Source organism: Chiloscyllium punctatum, chromosome 25 (assembly GCF_047496795.1).
Source record: "Chiloscyllium punctatum isolate Juve2018m chromosome 25, sChiPun1.3, whole genome shotgun sequence".
Taxonomy (NCBI): Eukaryota; Metazoa; Chordata; class Chondrichthyes; order Orectolobiformes; family Hemiscylliidae; genus Chiloscyllium; species Chiloscyllium punctatum.
The window spans coordinates 73,671,109-73,696,433 of NC_092763.1; the positions used below are offsets into that span (position 1 = coordinate 73,671,109).

General features: G+C 44.1%; 1 protein-coding gene across 1 annotated transcript in view; it reads right to left on the minus strand.

Annotated features, from left to right (window-relative positions):
- Positions 1-25,325, minus strand: part of radx (RPA1 related single stranded DNA binding protein) — an 88,227-nt gene that overhangs the window by 24,381 nt on the left and 38,521 nt on the right. Inside the window, exons 9-13 of the mRNA XM_072595573.1 lie at positions 19,306-19,473; positions 16,290-16,447; positions 8,462-8,622; positions 4,480-4,548; positions 4,275-4,358 (exon numbers count right to left, since the gene is read on the minus strand). Coding sequence (XP_072451674.1) covers positions 4,275-4,358; positions 4,480-4,548; positions 8,462-8,622; positions 16,290-16,447; positions 19,306-19,473 — 640 coding nt within the window. The remainder of the gene's footprint in view (positions 1-4,274; positions 4,359-4,479; positions 4,549-8,461; positions 8,623-16,289; positions 16,448-19,305; positions 19,474-25,325) is intronic.

Consider the following 25,325-nt stretch of genomic DNA (forward strand, 5'->3'; position numbering starts at 1 on the left):
TTCCTTCGCCTCCGCCGCATCTGCTCCCAGGAGGACCAGTTCCAATACCAAACAACCCAGATGGCCTCCTTCTTCAAAGACCGCAATTTCCCCTCAGACGTGGTTGACGATTATCTCCACCGCATCTCCTCCACTTCCCGCTCCTCAGCCCTAGAATCACGCCCCTCCAATCGCCACCAGGACAGAACCCCACTGGTCCTCACCTATCACCCCACCAACCTCCAGATACATCGTATCATCCTCTGTCATTTCCGCCACGTCCAAGCAATCCCCACCACCAAGGATATATTTCCCTCCCCTCCCCTATCAGCATTCCGGAAAAACCACTCCCTCTGCAACTCCCTCGTCAGGTCCACACCCCCCACAAACCCAACCTCCACTCCCAGCCCCTTCCCCTGCAACCGCAAGAAATGTAAAACTTGTGCCCACACCTCCCCCCTCACTTCCCTCCAAGGCCCCAAGGGATCCTTCCATATCCGTCACAAATTCACCTGCACCTCCACACACATCATTTATTGCATCCGCTGCACCCGATGTGGCCTCCCATACATTGGGGAGACAGGCCGCCTACTGGTGGAACATTTCAGAGAACACCTCTGGGACATCCGCACCAACCAACCCAATCGCCCTGTGGCTGAACACTTTAACTCCCCCTCCCACTCTGCCAAGGACATGCAGGTCCTTGGCCTCCTCCATCGCCAGACCATGGCAACACAACGGCTGGAGGAAGAGCGCCTCATCATCCGCCTCGGAACCCTCCAACCACAAGGGATGAATGAGATTTCTCCAGCTTCCGCATTTCCCCTCCCCCCACCTTATCTCAGTCCCAACCCTTGGACTCAGCACCACCTTCTTGACCTGCAATCTTCTTCCCGACCTCTCTGTCCCCACCCCCTCTCCGGCCTATCACCCTCACCTTAACCTCTTTCCACCTATCGCATTTCCAACGCCCCTCCCCCAAGTCCCTCCTCCCTACCTTTTATCTTAGCCTGCTTGGCACACCCTCCTCATTCCTGAAGAAGGGCTTATGCCCAAAACGTCGATTCGCTTGCTCCTTTGTTGCTGCCTGACCTGCTGCGCTTTTCCAGCAACACATTTTTCAGCTTTTTTTATTGATGCAGAGTAAGTGAAAGGGAATTGTTTCATAAATGGAGTCACAAGGAAGTGATGCTGAATAGAATCAAAGAATCTTTACAGGAAGCAGGCTATTTGGCACATCAAGTCTTTCTGAAGAGCATCCCATCCAGCTCCACCCTATCCCTGTACCCCTGCATTTCCACCTAACCTGTGCTTTGGACTGTGAGAGGAAACCAGCGCACCCGGAGTAAATCCACGCAGACACAGAGAGAATGTGTAAACTCCACACAGACAGCCACCTGACGCTGGAATAGAACCTGGGTACCATGAGGCAGCAGTGCTAACTGCCGAGCCACCGTGCTAGCCTTGCTGCACCCTTGGATTTGGCTGCCTTTCCTACATTCCAACAGTGTGTACACTTCAAAAGTGTTCTGTTAGTCATGAAGTAGTCCTAAGATTGCAAATGAAAATGCAAGTCGTATTTTTACCCAAAATGCCAACAGTTCACAGGCTTAGGCCTTTGTAGTGAACTCAAAAGTACAGACATGTCAAACTTTTTGACCTGCAGTAAAGCAGAAATTGCTGGAAAAGTTTAGCATCTCTGGTAGCATCGGTGTGGAGAGAAATCAGAGTTAACACTTCAGGTCCTGTGAGGGTTACTGCAACCAAGATATTAACTCTGATTTCTCTCCACACAGATATTGCCAGCCCTGCAGAGATTTTCCAGCAATTTCTGCTTTTGTTTCAGATTTCCAGCAACCGCAGTTCTTTCAGTCTCTTGTCGGTTTGAAGGCTACTGAACAACCAACTCGGCATAGTGAACTATGGCAACATCCATGCATTTTTCTTTAGTACCCTTTTACGATATTTAAGTTAACAGATTGTAACACTTCAGCACCAAAGATATTCCACTGCTGGCTAAATTTGATGCTGCCCGCTATTAAGGGTAGGGGCTTGTTGTGAGGGCCTCAAAAGAGGATTTTGGAAGAGTAGCTTGGGTTTTGTTTCAGTCAGAGATTGAGACGGAGTCTGAGAGATGACTCAATGCTGCTATTAGCTGGCTCCATGCAGATGGGGCAAAGGACTGGCTTGTGGACACTTGATTAAGTGGTTAGGGAGACAGAATCATACTAGTGATTAGATGCTGACGTGAAACTCCAGTGGGATGTTGTGTCTGGAGAACAGATTGAATGGCTGGGATTTGAGCAATTGTTGGCACAGTTAATGAGTTGGGACCATGCCTGTATTTAGATGTTGGAGTCATGCCTGGTAAAAAAAAGGGGGCAGTGTCTCAGAAGAAAGTGAACTCAGTGGGAAGAGAAAACAGGATTTGGGAACTCAGGGGCAGTACTATCTCAGTCAAACTAACTGGTAATTAAGTGCTTACAAGGAATGTCAGGAATCCTGGAGATTGTGATGTTGGGAAAAGGAATTTCATTGCCAGGACGCATGTAAGTCATTCAGGCATAATGATTTGGAGTAAGTGTTCAAAGTCGTGTTTGGGTCTAGATCTTCAAACATGAAGAATTGGAATTTTTTGTTGAGGTGCTAATTATCAAACTAGATTTGGTCACTAATGTCTAGATGTATCGCTGCCAAATCTGTGCATTCTGTCTCGATTAATGTGCTATTCAATGTGGTCTGTAGGGTGATGGATGATATATTGCCTGCTAACCCACAGTTAACTCATGTTAATTATGAATGTCAGAGTATAAGTTGTATATATACATAGCATCGACTTTCACTCTTCCAAGTTTGCGTTCACTTAATAATGTCTGACAACTGATGGTTACACGTTAATGAAAAGATAACTTGGTGACAACTGGGTGTAAATGGGGAACATGTCATCAAGTGGAATATTATTGCGGCCAGAAGAAAAAAATGCCTGGGTGAATTTAACATTTGACCATTTATATTTAACAACTTCATAATGTAGACTTCAGCATGTTTATTCAAAATTGTGAACTATTGTGGCTTTATTCTCTTAGCAAGTATCTAGGAACACAAACTTTCCCTCCTTTAAATGAAAAATAGTTACTCAACTCTAACTAGATCGCATAAGAATTCAAATATCACTGCAGCAAGATATGACTTTCATTTCCATCAATGGTTGACTAAAGTCCTTTAAGGAAGGAAACTACCATCCTTACTTACTCTGGTCTACTTGTGCTTCTAGACTCACAACATTGTGATTGGTTCTACATTGCTCTCTAGATGTCCCGTGAATAAATCAGAAATAAAAAGGTTGTGGGTGAGCACCAGATAACAAATCAGGATGAAAGCTGCTGGAGTATTAACAAATACCAACCAGATGATGAATTAGGAAGGGACCTTGCCATAACTGGTCCTGTCTGGCCCACAAATGACTTGAGGCATGCTTTATATGGTTGATTACAAAATGCCCCCAGCCCACCACCGAACTGTACATGCAATCATGACGAGGGCCGGGCTTAGCCTAGTGGTATTATCATTAGACTATTAATCTAGCGACCTCGGTAATGGACTGGAGACCCAGGTTCAAATCCTATCCAGGCAGATGGTGGAATTTGAATTCAATAAAAATCTAGAATTTACCATCTCATATTGACCCACGAATCCATTGTCGTCAGGAAAAACTCATCTGGCTCATTAATGTCCTTTACGGAAGGATGATTTGGAGATGCCAGTGTTAGACTGGGGTGTACAAAGTTAAAAATCACACAACACCAGGTTATCGTCCAACAGGTTTAATTGGAAGCACTAGTTTTAGGAGCGCTGCTCCTTCACTGCCATCCTTACTTGGTCTGGCCTCCATGTGACTCCAGACCCACAGCAATGCGGTTGACTCTTAATTGCCCTCTGAAATAAATGGTGGCTTAGCCAGTGATGCCATGTTCTGTGAATAAATTGTAAGAACTAGAAACTCACAATGACGTTTTCTTAGGGAAACTAGGGATAGACATTAAATGCCAGGCTTGCTAGTAATCCCCACATTCTAACTGGGAAATAAAGAGTTTGCTTGGGTTAATGAAAGACCAGCCATGAGGGGCAGTGCATGGCAAAAGAGGCTCAAGGGGCTAAATAGCTCATTGCTGTTCCCATAAAAGATACAAGTTACAGACCTCAGCACAATCTCTCTGCACTGCAATGCAACTGTGCCTTTGAACTGTGAGTGGTGTTACATTGGCACTTGATTATGATGCTATCATTAAACTAACCTCTTTGATGACAGGGCCCTCATCTGTCGGTTCACCGTCCTCTTCTGCTTTGGCATGCCTGTTGGTGGATTTGACAACTTCTTCCTTGAGTTGATGGATGACAAGAACAACATTAGCTTCCCAGTGCAATCTTCTCTCCCCCACCACCCTAAAAGCAATCATGGAGCGAGGACCAGCCATGAATGGTAATAGTGTGTAAACATACCTGAGTGGTTTGTGGGCTTGGCATTTGCTATCATAACTCTTCTGCAAGTCTCGAAGTGGATACCTATTTCTAAACAAAGATGGAGGCATTAGCATTCAATCCCACAGTCAGTTTCTTGAATACTGGCATAGAATGTAGTAGATTGGAATGAAACGAAGTTCAAGGGCTACATATGAATTAAGCAAATGTGGCCTTTGGCCCTTCAAGCCTGCTCCACCATCTGATAAGATCATTACTGATTTGATTTATCCTTAATTCTGTATCCCTTCATAACCCCAATGCCATCGGATCCTTATCAATTGAGTATCTACACATCGCAGTCTTAAAATATGTCCCTGCCTCCACTGCTCTCTGCAAAAGAAGCTACCACAAAGCAAAGAATTCCAATTGCCTTTTCAGACAATAAAATACACTGTTTTGCTGACCATCTTCAATTTGGCAAATTTTACTTTAATTTCTCTAAACCTCAGTATCTGAAAATATTTCAATAGAGTTAACTAATGTCAGCTTGAATCACTGGGAAACCTAACTGGAATTTGGCAAAATCTTAAATCACCGTGCGGATAAGTGGGTATTAACCAACTTCCTTCTCCCACCATCATTGTCTGATCAGTCATGGAGGTCTACGGCACAGAAAAAGGCTCTTCGGCCCATCAACTCTGTGCCTGTTAAAAACAATCACAAAAATAATCAACTAATAGCATCATGAAACCCGCACAGTTTTCAGCTGCCCTGATTGTTTCTCTTCAGGGGTTAGCTTCCAGCAGGTACAGATCCGTAATTCCTGGAGATTCCAGGCTAATTCAGGAGAATTGGCAACCTCAGTTGAGTCTAAGCTGAGTTTCAGTCCAGTCTCAAGGAGGAAAAAAAAATCTAACCCCAGAAAAAGTCACTTTGATTCAATTCAAAATGTTCACTTATACTAAAACTGAACGCAGTTAATGCTTATTTATTAATACCTATTTCACACTTGGGGAAAAAAAACCTGTCAGAATGCATTTTCATTTGCATTTATCAAATGAGGGATGTTAGGACTGGGGAACAGGATAAACCCATGTTCGGATTACAGTATGGGTTAGTCAAGGTAAAGTCGCCACGGGCCGAGTGGACTACAGAGCTGGTCTCTCATCAGAAACGACTGGTAGCGACTTCACCTGAGGGTCACTATGTCTCAGGTGAGAGGACAGTTTGAGAAGGAGAGTCCTTCATGGTAACCTCAGCCAATGCAGGAATGGAACCCACATTAATCTGCATCACAAACCAGCTATCCAGTCACCTGAGCTAACCAACCACCTATGGGCAAGATAGTCAACTTGACTAACTGTAGCTGGGATGCCAGTTCAGACTTCCCTCAGTTTAATTTAGCTTGGATCCCAGTAGCTGTAAAGGTAAGGAGACTTTAGCGTTTGGTGTGGCATGATTGCATGTCCTTGTTTTTACCTACTTGATTTTAACGCTACTGCGAATCCTCTTGCAAGGATGCCTGCCTTGAAGAAGTTTTCCTCCTCTCTCTACAAGAATCTCAGTGAGTCTCTCCACTCTGCAGGCACCCTGCCTCTTTTCCTGATGAAGGGCTTTTACCCAAAAAAAATTGAGTTTTTTTCCAAGTTAATTATTTTGACTTCATTAGGCAAGTGATGAATTAAATTATATTCTGTTTGAACATGTATTTTACAACTAGACATTTTTTCAGGAAAATAACAAAAGGAAGGTAATTGTCTTATGATATTATTGCTGGTTTAGGATTCAGGCCAATATATTCTTAGGCTTACATACAAGAACGCTTTGGGGTAAAATGAATTTTACGTAAAGACACAGCCATGTTTTACAACAGTTTAGATTTGTTATAGCATTTGTAGCAGGCTTATATATACATATACACCAAAACACACTTTGGAATTAGGATTGACAATGTGTTTTACCGCCTTAGGTATTCTTAGGTCTATGGATTGGGACATTTGGGATGATAGTTAATCACTAGTAGTTGATGCTATGTATTCTAAGCAGACACATAAATTGTTTATTGGTGTCACTTTATCTTTGATAAAGATCAATGGAGTTGGAAGCCCAAGAGAGAAAGCCATTACAAAAGGGATGATTTTATAAAACGATTGACGCTAAAGAATGAATCCCGAGATAGTTGGAAATGATGCAAGCAATTTAACTCTTACTTTAAAGAAACCAATCAGCAATTGGGCGCACACTACTTAGTCAGTCTGGGACCAGCCATGAACTGTTCATTCATTATCAAACGAATGAGACTTCAGGACGCCTTTGATCATTCACACGAGATAGTTACTCACAAACCTGACTAAACCTTGCGTTTTTAGTGGTTGGACTCACAAGAAGGAAGATGAAAGATTGAAGAAGAACTTCAGTCAACAGAACAGGACATCTATGTACGGACATTCAGTATAACAAACTGGTATCCTCAAACCCATGGCCTGTAAAACCACTGCTTTTATTAATTATTATTTCTTTTGTACTTATCATGATAAACTTAATAAATTCTGTAAAACTTGTCAAAAGGTATTTGTACCTGGAATGGATTATGCAACCAAACATTAGTATCGCTTGTTCAAACTCCGCCTATGATTCTAATCACGAGTTCTTGTGGTGCACCGGTAGTGTCCCTACCTCTGGGTCAGAAGATCTGGGTTCATGTCTGACCTGTCCCAGTGGTGTGTTAAAACGTGTCCAAATAAGTCGATTCACATAAATATAAATGTTACTGAGGGCCTGTTGTGCAAAATTAACATCCCTAACTCAGGGCAATGTGTAAATTTAAATATAGTTGAATAAGGTCTTACAACTAAAAACAAATCAAATCAAAAAATCTTCGCCTTTTGAAGATTGCAGTCAACTTGTGCTTCAGTTGAGTCCTGTGCTGTGGTCTTGCCCCATGGGATGCCAGTTCAGACTTCCCTCAGTTTAATTTAGCTTGGATCCCAGTAGCTGTAAAGGTAAGGAGACTCTAGCGTTTGGTGTGGCATGAGCGCATGTCCTTGTTTTTACCTCGTTGATTTTAACCCTATTACAAATCCTCTTGCAAGGATGCCTGCCTTGAAGAAGTTTTCCTCTTCGCTCTACAAGAATCTCAGTGAGTCTCTCTACTCTGCAGGCACCTTTGCCTCTTTTCCTGATGAAGGGCTTTTACCCGAAATGTCGATTTTACTGCTCCTCGGATGCTGCCTGACCTGCTGTGCTTTTCCAGCACCACTCCAATCTAGACTCTGGTTTTCAGCATCTGCAGTCCCTGTTTTTACCACCATGACTGCATGTCCTCAAGGTGAGACAAACTGAGCCTAGAGCACTGGTATGTGCATTATCTTTAACACATCACCCTCCACAAGGACACAGGAATTTGGAACAGGAGGCAGCTTGAGGTTGCTTCACCATTCAATTGGATCATGGCTGTCTGTCCCTGAAATCCCCTCTCAATCAAAAATCCAAAGCATGCAGCCTTGATTGTGTTCAATTATCTGACCTTCCCTGCTCTCTGGAGGAAGTGAATTCCACTAAAATAACAACACAGAATCACTGCAGTGTGGAAGCAGGCCATTCAGCCCATCAAGTCCATACCAACCCTCTGAACAACATTCCACCCAGACCCAATCCCTTCCCCTAATCCTGTAACCCGGCCTTTCTCGTGGCTCCCCCTCTCACCTCATCTGCACACCTTTGGACTGTGAGAGGAAACCCAAGCAGACATGGAGAGAATGTGCAAACTCCACCCAGACAGTCACCTGAGGGTGGAAGCAAACCGTGGCGCTCTGGGGCAGCAGCGCTAATCACTGAGCCACTGTGCAGCCCCACTCTTAAGAGTGAGAGAGAAAAAAAATCCACTTCCCACTCTGAAGTGGGAGATCTCTTATTGTTAAACTGTGCGCCTTCATTGCAGACTCAGCCCACCAGGGGAAACAGTATCATAACATCCAGCTTGGTCAGCTCCTGGGCAGGATGACTGGCTCTGGTACAATACCTCAACCAGTAGCGGGTAAATATTGGCGTTGACTGTCTCTGATGATGCCTCACTGGATCTACACGAAGCTGCTCTGTTTGCCGGATGACTCTTGTGTCCTTCTCTGGGCTGTGCAGACATCTGACTGGTTGTGAAGTCGAGGCCCCGAAAGCATCAACCTCCTGCAAAGGCAAGTCCAGTCCATTTTGAATTCTTTGTTTGTGATATATTTAACTAAAGCAAATACTGCAGATGCTGGGAAACTGAAACAAACACAGAGAACACTGGAGAAACTCAGTAGGTTTAGCAAGCATCTGTGGAGAGAGAGAAAAAGAGAGGCAACATTTTGGGTCTTCTGCAGAGTCATATCCAAGACTCAAAATGTTAACTCTTTTGCAGATGCTGTCAGACCTGCTGCGTTTCTCCAACATTCTCCATTTTAAAAGGAATTTAGATTAGATTCCCTACAGTGTGGAAGCAGGCCCAACCAGTCCACACCAACCCTCCAAAGAGTAATCCACCCAGGTCCATTTCTCTCTGACTAATGCACCTAGCACTATGGGCAATTTAGCATGGCCAATTCACCTGATCATTCAAGCTGAGCAATGGTTTCTCAGGACAATGGGGTTTGAATTCAAGAAGAATGTTAATAAGGGTGTTAAACAAGTAGGAGCCAGTATTAGATTCCAAACAGATCAGGCAGACTGTGCAGGATGGTAGGGAAGGAAGTGGCCCACATCCTCCAGTAACAGACAGGCAGCGAGTTGGATGAATACAGAGGATCCTGGTAGATCAGGAAAATCTGCATAGTGGTGAAAAATGGCGCGGCTGGGGTGAGACGATGAGGTATAGGAGCCGAATTAGGCCATTCAGCCCAGTGAGTCTGCTCTGCCCTTCAATCATGGCTAAGAAGTTGTTCAATCCCATTTTCCTGTCGTCTCCCTTTAACCCTTGATCCTCTTCCCAATGAAGAATCTACCTACCCGTTTTAAAGACACTCAATAACTTGGCCTCCACAGCCCTCTGCAGTTATCAGCTCCACAGATTCACACCCTCTGGTGGAAGAAATTCCTCTTCAACTCAGTTTGAAAGTCACCCTTTCATTCCGAGGCGGTGCCCTCAGGTCTGAGTCTCTCCTACTGGTGGGAACATCTTCTCCACATCCATTCTATCCAGGCCTCTCAGTATTCCATATGTTAAGGTAAAAACAAGGACTGCAGATGCTGAAAACCATCCTCTCTGACCTATCACCTTCATCCACACCCCAATTCACCCGTTGTACTCATTGGTACCTTCTCCCACCCTCCTCTCTAACCTATCACCTCTATCCCCACCCCCATCCACCCATTGTACTCTATGCTACTTTCTCCTCACCCCCACCCCCCTCTCATTTATTTCTCCACTCTGTAGGCACCCTGCCTCTATTCCTGATGAAGGGCTTTTGCCCAAAACGTCGATTTTCCTGCTACTCGGATGCTGTCTGTCCTGCTGTGCTTTTCCAGCACCATTCTAATCTAGATTCTATATTTTAATCAGACCAGCTCCCCTCCCCCACCCTGTCCTTCTCAACTCCACCGAGTATAGACCCTACATCCTCAACCACTCCCCACATGACAAGCTCTTCACGTGCGGGATCATTTTTGAAAACGTCCCCTGGATCCCCTGTAATGCCGCCACATCCTTCCTTCAACATGGGCCCAAAATTGCTCACAACATTCCAAATGATGTCTGACCACAGCTTATATAGCCTCAGCCATACATCTCTGCTCTTGTTTTTTAGCCCTCTTGAAATGAATACCAAGACTGCATTTACCTGCTTAATTGACAACTGAACCTGTATGTTAACCTTAACAGAATAGAACATAGAACAATACAGCACAGAACAGGCCCTTCAGCCCTCGATGTTGCGCCGACCTGTGAACTATTCTCAGCTTGCCCCCTTACACTATCCCATCATCATCCATGTGCTTATCCAAGGATTGTTTAAATCTCCCTAATGAGGCTGAGTTGACTACATTGGCAGGTAGGGCATTCCACGCCCTTACCACTCTCTGCGTAAAGAACCTGCCTCTAACATCTGTCTTAAATCCATCACCCCTCAATTTGTGGTTGTGTCCCCTCGTACACGCTGACGGCATCATCCTAGGAAAAGGACTTTCACTGTCTACCCTATCTAATCCTCTGATCATTTTGTATGTCTCTATCAAATCCCCTCTTAGCCTTTTCTTTCCAATGAGAACAGACCCAAGTCTCTCAGCCTTTCCTCTTAAGAGCTTCCCTCCAGACCAGGCAACATCCTGGTAAATCTCCTCTGCACCTTTTCCAATGCTTGCATATCCTTCCCGAAATATGCGACCAGAACTGGACACAATATTCCAAGTGTGGCCACACCAGCGTTTTGTATAGTTGCAGCATAATATTGCAGCTCCAGAACTCAATCCCTCTAACAATGAAACCTAACATACCGTATGCCTTCTTAACAGCACTATCCACCTAGGTGACAACTTTCAGGGATCTATGTACATGGACTCCAAGAACCCTCTGCATATCCATACCACCAAGAATCTTTCCATTGACCCAGTACTCTGCCTTCCTGTTATTCTTCCCAAAGTGCATCACCTCATATTTAGCTGCATTGAACTCCATTTGCCACCTTTCAGCCCAATTCTGCAGTTTATCCAAGTCTCCCTGCAACCTGTAACATTCTTCTACACTGTCCACTACTCCACCAACTTTAATGATCTAGCAGTCCAAAACCTCTTTGTGTTTCAGATTTCCAAAGCCCTTCCCCATTTAGAAAATAGCCTACACCTCTATTCTTCCCACCAAAGTGCAGAACCTCACATTTTCCCACATTGCATTCCATCTGCAACTTCTTTGCCCACTCTCCTAAACTGTCTAAATCTTCCTGCAACCTCCCCACTTCCTGAATACCACCTGTCCTAGTATCATCTGCAAACCTAGCAACAATGCTCTCAATTCCTTCATCCAGATCGTTAATGTATAATGTGAATAGCTGTGGTTCAATAGGAACCTTTGCACAACTCCACTAGTCCCTGGCTTACCAAACTGAAAAAGATAGGTTTATCCCTACCCGCTGCCAGTCAACCAATCATCTATCCTTGCCAGAACCCTGCCCCAAACACCACGGGCTCTTATCTGATTTAGCAGCCTCCTCTGCAGCACTTTGTGAAAGGCCTTCTGGAAATCCAAATAGATCACGTCCACTGGCTCTTTCATATCTAACTTGCTCATTACCTCCTCAAAGAATTCTAACAGTTTTGTCAGGCATGACCTTCCTCTGATGAAGCTGTGCTGACTCAGCCTATTTTACCACACACTTCCCCGAGTACTTTGCAATCTCATCCTTAATTGTTGGACTCTGAAGTCTTACCCATCGAACAAAGCTTAAAGTGTGTTGCTGGAAAAGTGCAGCAGGTCAGGCAGCATCAAAAGGAGAAGGAGAATCGACGTTTCGGGCATAAGCTGGCCTACAGATTCCTGTTTTCTGCCTCCCTCCTTTCTTAAACACGGATGGTACATTAGCCATTTTCCCATCTTTTGGGACCCTCCCCTGTCTTGATTTACTTATTGTCATGTATATTTTGTTATAAAATACAGTGAAACGTGTGGTTGTATAGTGTTGCAATTCTCCAGTGCCATCTTAAAACAAAGAAAAATAAACCAACACATTGAATATAAAAGCAGAAAAATAAAGAAATAAAGAAAAAAGATTCTGGAAAGATAACTAACAATGCCCCTACAATCTCCTCAGCCAACTTCTTCAGAACTCTAGTCCATTTAATCCAGATGATTTATGCACATTCAGTCCTTTCAGCTTCCCCAGCACCTTCTCCTTATGACAGCCACTACACTCTCCTGACTCTCAAAGTTCTGGTGTGCTGCTAGTGTCTTTCAGGGTGAAAATCGATGCAAAATACCTATTCAGTTCCTCTTTTATTTCTTCATTCCATTTTACTTCTTCCCCGGCCTTATTTTCCAGGGGTCCAATGTCTGCGCTTGTCTCTCTCTTCCCTTTGAGATATCTAAAAAACAACTCTTGCAATTTTCTTAAATAATACCAGTTAGCTTACTCTCATAGTTCATCTTCTCCCTCCTTATTGCTTTTTTTAAAGTTATCCTGTGCTGGTTTTTAAAAGCTTCCTAACCCTCTGGCTTCTCACTCATTCACCACATTGTATGGTTTTCATTTTGCTTTTATGCTATCCCTGATTTCTCTCGTCAGCCATGGTTGTTTCATCCTACCCTTAGCACGTTTCTTCTTCCTTGGATAAACATCTGTCATGCCTCCCGAATTAACCCCCAGAAACTCCTGCTGTTGCTGGTCCATTATCTTTCCTGCTGGGATCCCCTTCCAATCAACTCTGGCCTGCTCTTCCCTCATGTCTTTGCAGTTACCTTCCCTCAACTTTAATACCGTTACAGCTGATTCCAGCTTCTCATTCTCAAACTGGAAGGTGAATTCTGTCACATTATGGACACTACCCCCTAGAGGTTCCTTCACCTTAAGCTCCCTAGTCAAGTCGACCTCATTACATATCATCAAACTCAGAATTACCTGTTGGGGTCGAGTACAAGCTATTCCAAAAAAAAAATTTGTTGACATTCTATTAGTTCCTTTTGTTGGGAACCATTACCAACCTTATATCCCCAGTTTTCCATGCTTACTGTGACAGTGCCCTTCTTATGTGCCTTTTTTATGTTCTGGTTTATTTTATGGTCCACTATTGCGAGGAGGCTGTACTAAACATCGATCAGAGTATTTTTCCTTTTGTGGTTCCTCAACTCTACCCACACACAATTCTATATCACTTACTGCATTTGGTTTAATTTCATTTCTTACTAACACAGCAACCCTCCTCTGAGCCCACACTCTCATCTGCCTGACCTCTTGATAGGACATGCATCCTTGGATATTTAGTTCCCAATCCTGATCCCCTTGCTACCATGACTCTGTCATACCCACCAATTTCAATCTGTACCACAAGATCATTTTACCTTGTTCCATATACTGTGTCCATTTAAGTACTGCACCATCATTTGAGGGGTGATAGATATGGGACAGATGTCAGAGGTAGTTTCTTTACTCAGAGAGTAGTAAGGGTATGGACTGCTTTGCCTGCAACGGTAGTAGATTCGCCAACTTTAAGTACATTTAAGTCGTCATTGAACAAGCATATGGATGTCCATGGAATAGTGTAGGTTAGATGGGCTTCAGATTGGTATGACAGGTCGGTGCAACATCGAGGGCCAAAGGGCCTGTACTGCGCTGTAATGTTCTATGTTCCAATCATTGACTGTGTCCCCCTTTTCATTGTTGCCCTCTTGCCTGCTGCACCCAAAGTCAGATTCCTGACCCTTTCCAAACTCTCTGTCCTTTTACTTGTTCTGGAAACGTTAACAATCTCTGCTAAGCCCACCTTCCCTTTAACTTTTTTCATTATTTTCCAAATAACTGAACACTTGCCTATCCATAGCCCTAGTTAAGCAATTCGCCAGGATTCTTGTCCCAGCATGATTCAGGTGGAGCCTGTCCTATTGGAACATCTCCCTCCTTCCCCAGTACTCCTGCCAATGAATTTGAACCCCTTTTCCCCACATCAATCTTTGAGCCACACATTTGTTTCTTTAATCCTGTTGACCCTGTGCCAATTCGCTCATGGCTCAGGTAGAAATGTAGAGATTATTATCTTTTTGGGTCTGCTTAATAATTTAGCCCCTGACTGTTCATATTCCCTCAGCAGAACCTCGTTCTACCTGGAATGTTGGTACCTGTGCAGACCATGACAACTGGATCTTTCCCCTCCCACTCTAAGTCCTCTGCAGCCCAGTTCAGGTATCCTTAACCCAGGCATCGGGCAGGCAACATAATCTTTGGGACTCTCGATCCTGGCCAGTGGAACAGTGTCTATTTCCCTGACCTATACGGTTCTTGATTACAACGACATTTCCCTCTTCTTCCCTCTCTTGAATGGATCCCTGTACCACAATCCTATACACAAGAATCTCGATTATCTGGCATTCAATTAACTGCATTTTGGATTATCCGAACAAGATCGCAAGGTCCCGATGCTTGGCTAACTATGTTATCCAACATATGATTATCCAGCATTCACTTAACCCAACGAAATGCTCTCTGCCCGTGTCCTTCAGATAATCCTCTAGTCAATTTACCCATCCCTGCTACAGCCCCTGCTCTAATCCACACAGGGAGCAAGAATCTCAAACCTGTTCAACAGGCTAAAGGGCTGAGGTTCCTTCAGCACTACCTCCTGGATCCCTCTATCTTTCTCACTTGTAGTCCCACCCTCCTGTCCCTGATCACTGACCATTGAGGTGGTTTATCTAAGGGGTATGACTGCCTCCTGAAACACAGCATTTTGGTAACCCTCTCTCTCCCTGATGTGTTGCAGTGTTCAAAGTTCCAACTCTGAGCCAGAGTTCCTCAAGCAACCAACACTTGCGACAGATGTGGTCACTATGAATCACAATGACAGGGGAAGCAAAGTTCATGAAATGTAAAATGTTGAGTTGGCAAAGCCAACTCATGTAATATTTACTGGTTGGAGAGTTCCCTATTTGCAGTGTGACTTGGAATGAGTTTCACTCGCCTTTCTCAACATTTTGCGTAAAGTATCAATATCAGAGTTCTCTCATTACAAACAATGCCATGAAACACATCAGAGGAGTAAGGTTAATTTATTAGGGTGTATTCCTAATGCAAAAAAATTTTAATTGATTAGAGATAAGAGTTAGCATGACGAATAAAACAGGTCAGGTGTTTAATTGCTGACAAGTCCACTCATGGTGACAACAGCAACTTCAGGGATTGTACAATGATTGACACCATTCACAAATTCTGGATAACACTCAGAATCAGACTGACAGATAGTCAGTAACATTTGTGCCACAGAATTGCTCGGAATGACCATCTCAAACAAAAGAAAATCTAGTCATCTCCCTTTGATTTTTAATAACATTACCATCGCCAAAACCTTAAACTTACAACATTTTTGTCGATGTCATTGAACAGAAACTGTACTTCATCAGCAGCGGCTACAAGAACAAGTCAGAGGTGGGAATTTTGCAGTGAGTAACTCACCTCCCGACTCCCAAAAGCCTCTATTCCTGATGAAGGGCTTTTGCCCGACATGTCGATTTTCCTGCTCTTCGGATGCTGCCTGACCTGCTGTGTTTTTCCAGCACCACTCTGATCTATACTCCCAAAAGGCTGTCTACTGCCTACAAGGCACAATCAGGAGTATGATGGAATATTCTCCACTCCCCTGGATGGGTACAGCACCAACAACACTCAAATAAGTTGACATCATCCAGGACAAAGCAGCTTGCTTGACTGGCACTACATTCCACTGTGGCAGGCATGCGTACCATCTATAAGCCGCACTGCAACTACTCGTCATGGTTCTTTCAACAGCACCTTCCAAACCCATCACCTCTACTACCTAGAAAGACAAAGGCAGCAAATACATGGGAAACCAATTCCTGCAAGTTCACTTCACTGTTCTGACTTGGAAATGTATCGTTGTTGCTTCAGTGCCACTGGTCAAAATCCTAGAACTCCCGCCCTAGCAGCATCTGGGGTCTACCTACACCAGGCGGGGTCGTGACATCTCTGCTCTGCCATCACTTTCTCACGGGCAATTCGGACTCGACTTCAAATGTCAGTAGTGGGCACATTCTGTGAAAGAATAAATGTCACTGGAAAGGGTGCCAGGTTGCAGATTTGAGGGACATGATTATCTCCAGTGGCTTCAAGTAAAACCACTGGTAAGTACTGAACCAAACTTCAGCAGTGAGCTAACCATACCTGAATGGGCACTGCTCCCAGTCTCACAGCCGGCTCTGTGTGACAGACGTATTGAACAGCAACGATGGTTCCCTGAAGGATAAACCTCTTGTGCTCTTTATAGTGCAGACTTTCAATCTCCTTCTTCAATTGACTGGTGGAGGTCAAGAGAGCCTCAGCTGGAGAATTAAAACCCATTTTGGATATGAGGTTAAACCACCAACAGCCTCATAGTAAACACAAGCACTTCATAAATAAACAAGTAAAACATTATCTGCTGCAGGGCCACAACTGGGCTTTCTGATGTTTCAAAGCAGTGACAGATTTTTGTAACTGACAGGATTAATTCAGGTTTCTTATCAAGGAACTATCGGTCAAAGATGACACATTTGTTGAATGTATGTGACAACACCAGTAAACACTTCCATATGAATGATAAATGGAAATGATAACATAGTGCCAACATTACCAGAACAATGGTAACACAGTGCTTATGTTACAAACAGTGGTAATATAGTGCTAGTATTACCAAACCAGTGGTAACAGTGCTTATATTACCAGACTAATGGTAACAGAGCATTTATATTACCAAACCAGTGCTAACACAGTGCTTATAATACTAGACCAATGATAACATAGTGCTTATATTACTAAACTAGTGGTAAAATAGTGCTTACATTACCAGACCAATGGTAACATAGTGTAGTATCACTGGACCAGTGGTAACAGTGCTTATATTACCTTACTGGCGTTAACATAGTACTTATGTTACCAGATCAGTAATCCAGAGGAAATCAATACTGTGTTTCCCTCACCAATAATGCTTCCAGACTTGCTGAGACTTTCCAGCAATATTTTACCATTCCAAAGGCCTAGATTAATAATCGACAGACTCGATTCAGTGTGGTAGCTGGAGGAATTTAAATTCTATTTATTAAATAAATCCAGAATAAACCATTATTGAAAGTAATGGTGCCCAGAGAATGTTACACGTTGGCACAAAATCTCACTTGGTTAGCTGAAATCTTTTCAGGAAGGAAAGCTACCATTCTGGTCCCATCTGGCCCACAAGTGACTCCGGACCCATAGCAATGCGGTTGACTCTTAATTGCCCTCAGAAAGGGCCAAGGAAGATGGTGAAGAAGACACCTCACCACCTGATTCTGAAAGGGCAATTCAGGAGGGTGAATCAATGCTGGTCTTGCCAGCGATACCCACAGCCTGTGTATTAATTGTGAAAAAAAGGCTGAGGTTTTTTTAAAAAAATTATTAATTTGTGGGATGTGGGTGTCACTGATGTGGCTAGCATTTATTTCCCGTCCCTAGTTGCCCTTGAGAAGGTGGAGGTGAGCTGCTTTCTTGAACCGCTGTGGTCCACATGCTGTGGACTGACCCTCAATGCCCTTAGGGAGGGAATTCCAAGATTTTGACCCAGTGACAATGAAGGAACAGCGATATATTTCCAAGTTAGGATGGTGAGTGGCTTGGAGGGGAACTTGCAGGGGGTGGTGTTCTAATATATCTGCTGTGACAAAGTGAGCTTTATTGGTGAGCTTTATGGAAGCATTATTGGTGAGGGAACCACAGTATTGATTTCCTCTGGATTACTGATCTGGTAACATAAGCACTATGTTAATGCCAGTCTGGTAATATAAGCACTGTTACCACTGGTCCAGTGATACTAGCACTATGTTACCATTGGTCTGGTAATGTAAGCAGATGCTGGAGATCAGAGTCAAAGAGTGTGGTGCTGGAAAAGCACAGCAGGTCAGGCAGCATCCGAGGAGCAGGAGAGTTGACGTTTCAGGCATAAGCCCTTCATCAGGAATGACTGATGAAGAGCTTATGCTTGAAACGTCGATTCTCCCGCTCCTCGGATGCTGCCCAATGAGCTGTGCTTTTCCAGCACCACACTCTTTGACAATATATCTGCTGCCCTTGTCCTTCTCGATGGAAGTGGCTGTGGACTTAGAAAGTACTGTCTAAGGATCTTTGGTGAATTTCTGCAGTGCATCTTGTAGATAGTACACACTGCTGCTACTGAGTGTCAGTGGTGGAGGGAGTGGATGCTTGTGGATGTGGTACCAACTAAGTGGGCTGCTTTGTCCTAGATGGTGTCAAGCTTCTTCAGCATTGTTGGAGCTGCACCCGTCCAGGCAGGTGGGGGGTATTCCATCACACTCCTGACTTGTGCCTTGTAGAATGTGAACAGGAATTGGGGAGTCAGGAGGTGAGTTATGCGCTATGGTATTCCTGACCTGCTCTTGTAGCCACCTGTGTTTATAAAGACATAAGGTGCTCTCACAAAGCTGCACATGTTTGCATCAGACTGATTCAGTGATAGCTCACAGCACAGTAATGTTTAACCAGTCCGAATCAATGTAGAGCCAACCCTGTACTATGCCCAGTATTTGCTTTTGGTCATCCTCCGCCGCAGATTCTGAAAGTTGAATACAGCAAGTTGGAAATCGTAGGGCAATCCATTATCCTTCATAATGCCCTGAGAGTCAAGATCATCCTCTTGCGTAAAGAAAAACAGGATTTGCATTTTTATAGTGATATTTGTGACCTCAGGAAGTCCCAAAGCACTGTACAGCCATTGAAGCACTTTGGAACACAGCAGCTCAATTTGTGCACAGCAAGCTTCCACAAACAGTAATGAGACAATAACCAGATAACCTGACGCTTTCTTTTTGCGTTACTGATTGCAGGATAAATATTATTCAGGACACCAGGGGTAACTCCTTTGGAAAAGACCCATGGGAGCTTTCATAACACCCGTGAAAATGCACAGGGGCTTTATTTTAATGTCTCAACCCAGAAATGGACTCAACTGGAGGACACAAGGATCGATCAAAGGGGGGGGGGGGGGGGTGGTGTGGTGAGGAGGACCGATGGTACACAGAGCAGCCCCGGGGGACGTTCTGCCTCGGACACGAAGCTCAATCGTTTTCCTTACTAGAGTTCATTATTTTGACAGTAGGTCAGGGACACCATCAAGGAATTCAAGGTGCAGAGAGTCCAATACAATTCTTACCATCCAAATTTTTACAGTATTCCTGAAATAACTTTGGGGCTGGAGGGAAGGAATAGTAACCGCCAATTACAGAACTCTTCATCACATCCTTCTCGTGCTGCCCTTTTACCCACCGGATGAAGCCCTGGACTTTGGGGTCCTTTGTGTATGGCTGGCCTTTGTGATGCCCTGAAAATGAACATCATGAGAATGAGTGCAAGGAGGTCAGTCAGAACAGCACTGGTCACCGTACAGCAATTATTACCAAGCAGCTTTAACACTCACATCATCAAGAGGTTACTGTGCTCAACAAACAGACTCATTACCTCAGCAACATCATGTGCTAAGGAGGCCATTCAGTCCGTAGTAACAGCGAGGATCTATTCAGACAGAGTTATTCAGTCACCTTTTTTTAAAATTCATGGAACAATAGAATTCCTACAGTGTGGAAGCAAGCCATTTGGCCCATTGCGTCCACACTGACCCTCTGAAAAGCATACTACCCAGACCTACCCACATGCGCTATCCCTGTAACCCTCCATTTCTCATGACTAATGCTCTGCACATCCCCGGACACTGTGAGCAATTTCCCATGGCCAATCCACCTAACGTCCACATCTTTGGACTGTGGGAGGAAACCCACGCAGACATGGGAAGAATGTGCAAATTCCACACAGACAGTTGTCCAAAGCTGGAACCAAACCCGGGTCTCTGGCGCTATGAGGTAGCAGTATGAACCAATTTAGTTCCTTCACGGGATGTGGGTCTCACTGGCTATGCCAATATTCATCCCTATCCCTAATTACCCAGAGGGCAGTTAAGACTCAACCACATTGCTGTGGGTCTGGATTCACATATAGGCCAGACCAGGTAAGGATGGCAGACTTCCTTCCTTAAATGATTTAAGTGAATCAGATGGGTTTTTTCCTGACAATTAATAATGGTTTCACAGTCATTGGACACTTTGTGAATTCAAATTCCACCCTCTGCCATGGCAGAATTTGACCAGAGTCCCCAGAACATCACCTGGGTCTCTGGATTAATAAACTCATAATGATCCCACGAGGCCATCGCCTCCCTCTTACTTGCACTCCCTTCCTGTTTGCCTTTAACCCTTTAGCTTGTTGAAGGTGCAGAGAATTACTACAACAATAGCAGGGATGAGGGACTTCGCTTCTGAGGAGGGACTGCTGAAACAGGAATGGTTGCCCCAGAGCAGACAAAGGAGATTTAAATGAAGTTTTTAAAATTATGAAGAATTTTGATGGCATAGACTGGAAGGTAATGGCCCAGATTTCTGGATAGGGGGCGGTCAGATGTAGCCTGGAAGATGCACACCTAGAATATGCAGAAATCCCAACGTACTGACCATGCGGGAGGTGCCCAGGAACTTGACACTGAAATTTCAGATGGGCAATTACTTGGCATCTGCAACCCACTGAGAAAGTCTCCTCCTCCTTCGGATGTTTGCGACTGACTTTTTGGAATAGTTAGCCAGGAAATGTTAGAGGATTAAAAGCCGCTTTAACTCCTGGCTTACTCCGAGAGGGATGCCCCTGACCCATACCCAATGTCAGCACTCTTTGCCCTGAGTCCAAACGCAACTCCCTCTGAACCCAATGCCTCCCCCCCCACCCCCTCCAACTCCCATGATGCCCAACTCCAAATCTGGTCCAGGTTCCCTTCCCCCCACCCCCCCCGCCCCTCCCCCCCACCCCCCCCCAAACATCTCTCCACTCTCTTGCCTGAGCCAACCCCTAACCCATGCCTACCACCCTCTCTCTATGCACTTGGCATCTTTGCTACCTCACCCATCCACCGTCCGGTCTCCTGCCAGCTCACTACCTTATCAACCTGGCACCCATCTACTTGGCATTGTACCCCCAACCACCTGCAATCTTATACCCCTGGATCCTCCGGCACTTCACCCACCTGGCATCCAACCCCCACCCTTGGGTAGGTGGAAAAAGTAATCTTGCAGTGACAGCCCACATAAGCACCTTTCCAGGAAAGCCCACATCAAAGGATATTTTAAATTGAAGGTTTATCTTGGGATTAAATCTGATGACAAGTTTGTGAACAGTTGATATTCACCAGAGTTGTCAGGGAGAGAGATGGAGATGGGAGCTGAGTGTTTGTAGCAGGGATCAAAGCCAACTGGCAAAAGAACAGAAGGGGAGCTATGGGGAATCTATCAGTGGGCTGTAAATTGTAATGATCTGGAATACACTGCCTTTAAAGACAGTGGGAGAAGATTCACACGTAATGTACTAAAGGGCATTGGTTAACAACTTCAAACCCGCAGGGAGGTGGAGAAAGAGAAGGGGAACTGGGTCCAATTGGACAACTCTTCTAAGTACCAGTGCAGACACAATGGGAAAAATGGCCTCCTTTTATGCTGTTACATCTCTACTGAATTCACCTCTGGTAGTGTGAGTAAAGCATCAAAATTGAGTTGCAATGGCAACAATCTTTGCTCATCCCGAGAATTAAATGGAACTAATTTCAACTTGTCCACTGCTGGATATCAGACAAATAATTTGATAATTTGGAAACCATGGAGATGACGAGGGAGGAATTGGTGAGGTCGAGCTGGAGGTCATCCACATGGAAACGGACACTGCGTTTTCAGGTGATGTCACCATGGAGCAAATTGTAAATGAGAAATGGAAGTGGGCGGGCAGCAAAGGAGATAATTAATCATGGATAATTATCCCTACACAATTACTTGGGTTCACCAAAGGTAAATGAAATTTCAAGCAAAAATGATTCATCCTTAAAGTCACCTTTACTGGTGTATTTCACAGTTTGAAACATCATTGCTGAGCCTTTTGAAATTATAAAGTATTATGGAACATTGGGAACAGTTCATTTATAATTTATACTCCAGGCTTCAAATGACAACACAGCTTCTCAGCAGTGGGAAGCCCAAATGAATTGTGAGTCATTTGAATCCCATGATTAAATTACAGGGTTCTATTCATGCGCTGCAATTTATTTTTAATATATATGAGCTGCACTTTCTAAACTGAAGAACAGTGCAAAGGACAGTATAATGTAACACTGAAACGCGGTTGATTGAAACAGTCACCGCGGCTGAATAATAAAGACAGCTGAGTCACAGTTTAAAGACCACACAGCTATTGGCAGGTTTCACATTCACTAACGAGTGATGGCAAATTTCACCTTTACACCAGTGAATCAGAGTGGAAGAAGAAAGGGTATACATTGGGCGACATGGCATGTTGGACTTGCTTTGTCCTCATCGCCATATTAATCTTGAGTTATTGAAACCCAACATCAAGAGTGATAGAGCATGGAAACAGACCCTTTGGTCCAACCAGTCCATGCCGATCATAATCTCAAACTTAACTAGTCCCATCTGCCTTTACTTGGCCCACATCACTCCAACCATTTCTTATTCACGTACTTATCGAAATTTTGTAACTACCTCCATCCATCACTTCCTTTGGAAGTTCATTCCACACATGAACCACTCTCTGTGTAAAAATTATCTTTTTAAAATCTTTCTCCTCTCACCTTAATAAATATGCTCCCTAATAGTGGGTGGCACCGTGGCACAGTGGTTAGCACTGCTGCCTCACAGCGCCAGAGACCCGGGTTCAATTCTCACCTCAGGCGACTGACTGTGGAGTTTGCACATTCTCCCCGTGTCTGCGTGGGTTTCCTCCGGGTGCTCCAGTTTCCTCCCACAATCCAAAGATGTGCAGGTAAGATGAATTGGCCATGCTAAATTGCCCGTAGTGTTAGGTAAGGGGTAAATGTAGGGGTATGGGTGGGTTGCGCTTCGGCGGATCGGTGTGGACTTGTTGGGCCGAAGGGCCTGTTTCCACACTGTAATGTAATGTAATGTAATCTAATCTAATCTTGAAATCATCCATCCTAGGGAAAGACATCTTCCATTCACCTTATCTATACCCCTCATAATTTTATAAATCTCTATAAAAAGATCCCTCAACTTCTTAGGCTCCAGTGAAAAAATGCCAGCCAATCTAGTCTCTCCTTATAATTCACTCTCCATTCCCAGCAAACATCCTGGTAAATCTCTTCAATTTAATAATACCCTTCCTATAACAGGGTGACCAGAACTGGACAGACATGAATGAATGGAATTGGCAAAGGAAACTGAGGTGAGATGAGAACAATTTGTTTTTGTTTTTGGGGCCATGAATTGTTATGACTAGAAGTGGGAGTAATTGATTAGTAACTTTCAAAAGGGTATTGGATGAATATCTCAAATGAGAAAATTCAGATGGACACGAGGGAAGGAAAGGAGGAATGGAACCAATTGGACAGATCTTTCTAATCACCAGCAGAGCCACAAACGGACACGTGGTCTCATTCTGTGCTACATGTCTTCGTAAAATTTACATATGGCATTTTGAATAAAGGGCTTAAAAGCATCAAAATACATTTGTAGGAGCATCCTGGTTCTGTCTTGCTTGCTCAGTCCGGAAGTGTATCACCAGTGAGGCTAATGTTTATTACAACAAAGAACAGCACAGCTCAGGACTCTTGACCCATCAAGCCTGTGTTGACACATGACCCCTTTCTAAATTAAAGAACTTTGGCCTCGACATGGTCCATATCCCTCGATAACCTGCTCGGTCATATATCAGTTAAAATGCCCCTTAAATGTGCTATTGTATCCACCTCCACTGGCAGCACACACCAAGCACTTACACTCTCTATGTAAAAAACCTGCCTTTCAAATCTCCTTTAAACTTACCTCCTTTTATCTCAAATCCTCCAATAATTGACATTTCTAGCCTGGGACAAAGACGCTGATGATCCATTCTGACCATACCACTCATGATTTTGTAAATGTCTATCAGGTCACCCCTCAGCCTCTGGTAATCAAGGGAAAACAAACCAGGTTTGTCCAATCTCTCCTCATAGCTTATACCCTTGAAACCAGGCAACAGTTTGGTAATCTGTTTCTGTACCCTCTTCAAAGACTTCTGCTAGTGTGGTGTAAAATTACCTCAAATGCGGTCTAACTAAAGTTCTATACAGCTGCAATATGACTTGCCAATTTTTATACTCTAATCTCCAATTGATAAAGGCAAGCATGCCATATGCCTCTTGACCACCTTATCCACTTGTGTTGCCACTTTCACGGAACTGTGGACCTGCACGCCTAGATCCCTCTGTATGTTAATGCTTCCCAGGGTTCTGTCATTTACTGTATGCTTCCCTCCAGTATTAGATCTTCCAAAATGCATCACCTCACATTTGTCCGGATTAAACTGCATTTGCCATTTCGCCACCCTTTGGAACTGTCCTCAATATCTGCAGCCACTGCAATCTTTGTGTCATCAAAAGACCTTATTAATCAGGCCACCTATATTCTCCTCCAAATCATTTATAAAAATTCCAAACATCAGGGGTCCCAGCACCTATCCCTTAGGAACACCACTGGTCACAGGTCTCTAGTCGGAAAACACCCTTCCACTGCTACTCTCCATCTTCTCTGACCAAGCCAGTTCTGTATCTATCTTAACAGCTCGCTGTGCATCTCATTTGACTTCACCTTTTGTATCAGCCTGCCATGAAGGACCATATCAAAGGCCTTGCTAAAAGCCATACAGGCAACATCTACCACCCTGACCTCATTAATCATCTTTGTTAATTCCTCTAAAAACTCAATGGAGTTTGTGAGACATGGCCTTTACAGCTCAAAGCCATGCTGCCTATTGCCAATAAGTTTATATTTTTCCAAATTTGAGTAAATCCTATCCCTAAAAAACTTCTCCAACAATTTCTCTACCTATCACTCACATAAGGCTCACCAGCCTGTAATTTCCCGGATTATCCTTGTTGCTCTTCTTAAACAAAGGAACAGCACTGACTATTCTCCAGTCCTCTGCGAGCTCTTCTGTGATTAAAGAGGGTATAAGGACTTTGTACAAGGCCCCAGTATTTTCTCACCTGTGGACCTCAGCATTCTGTGATAGATTCTGTCAACTCCTTGGAACTTGGCTACTAATGCTTTTTGAAACACCCAACACCTTTTTTTT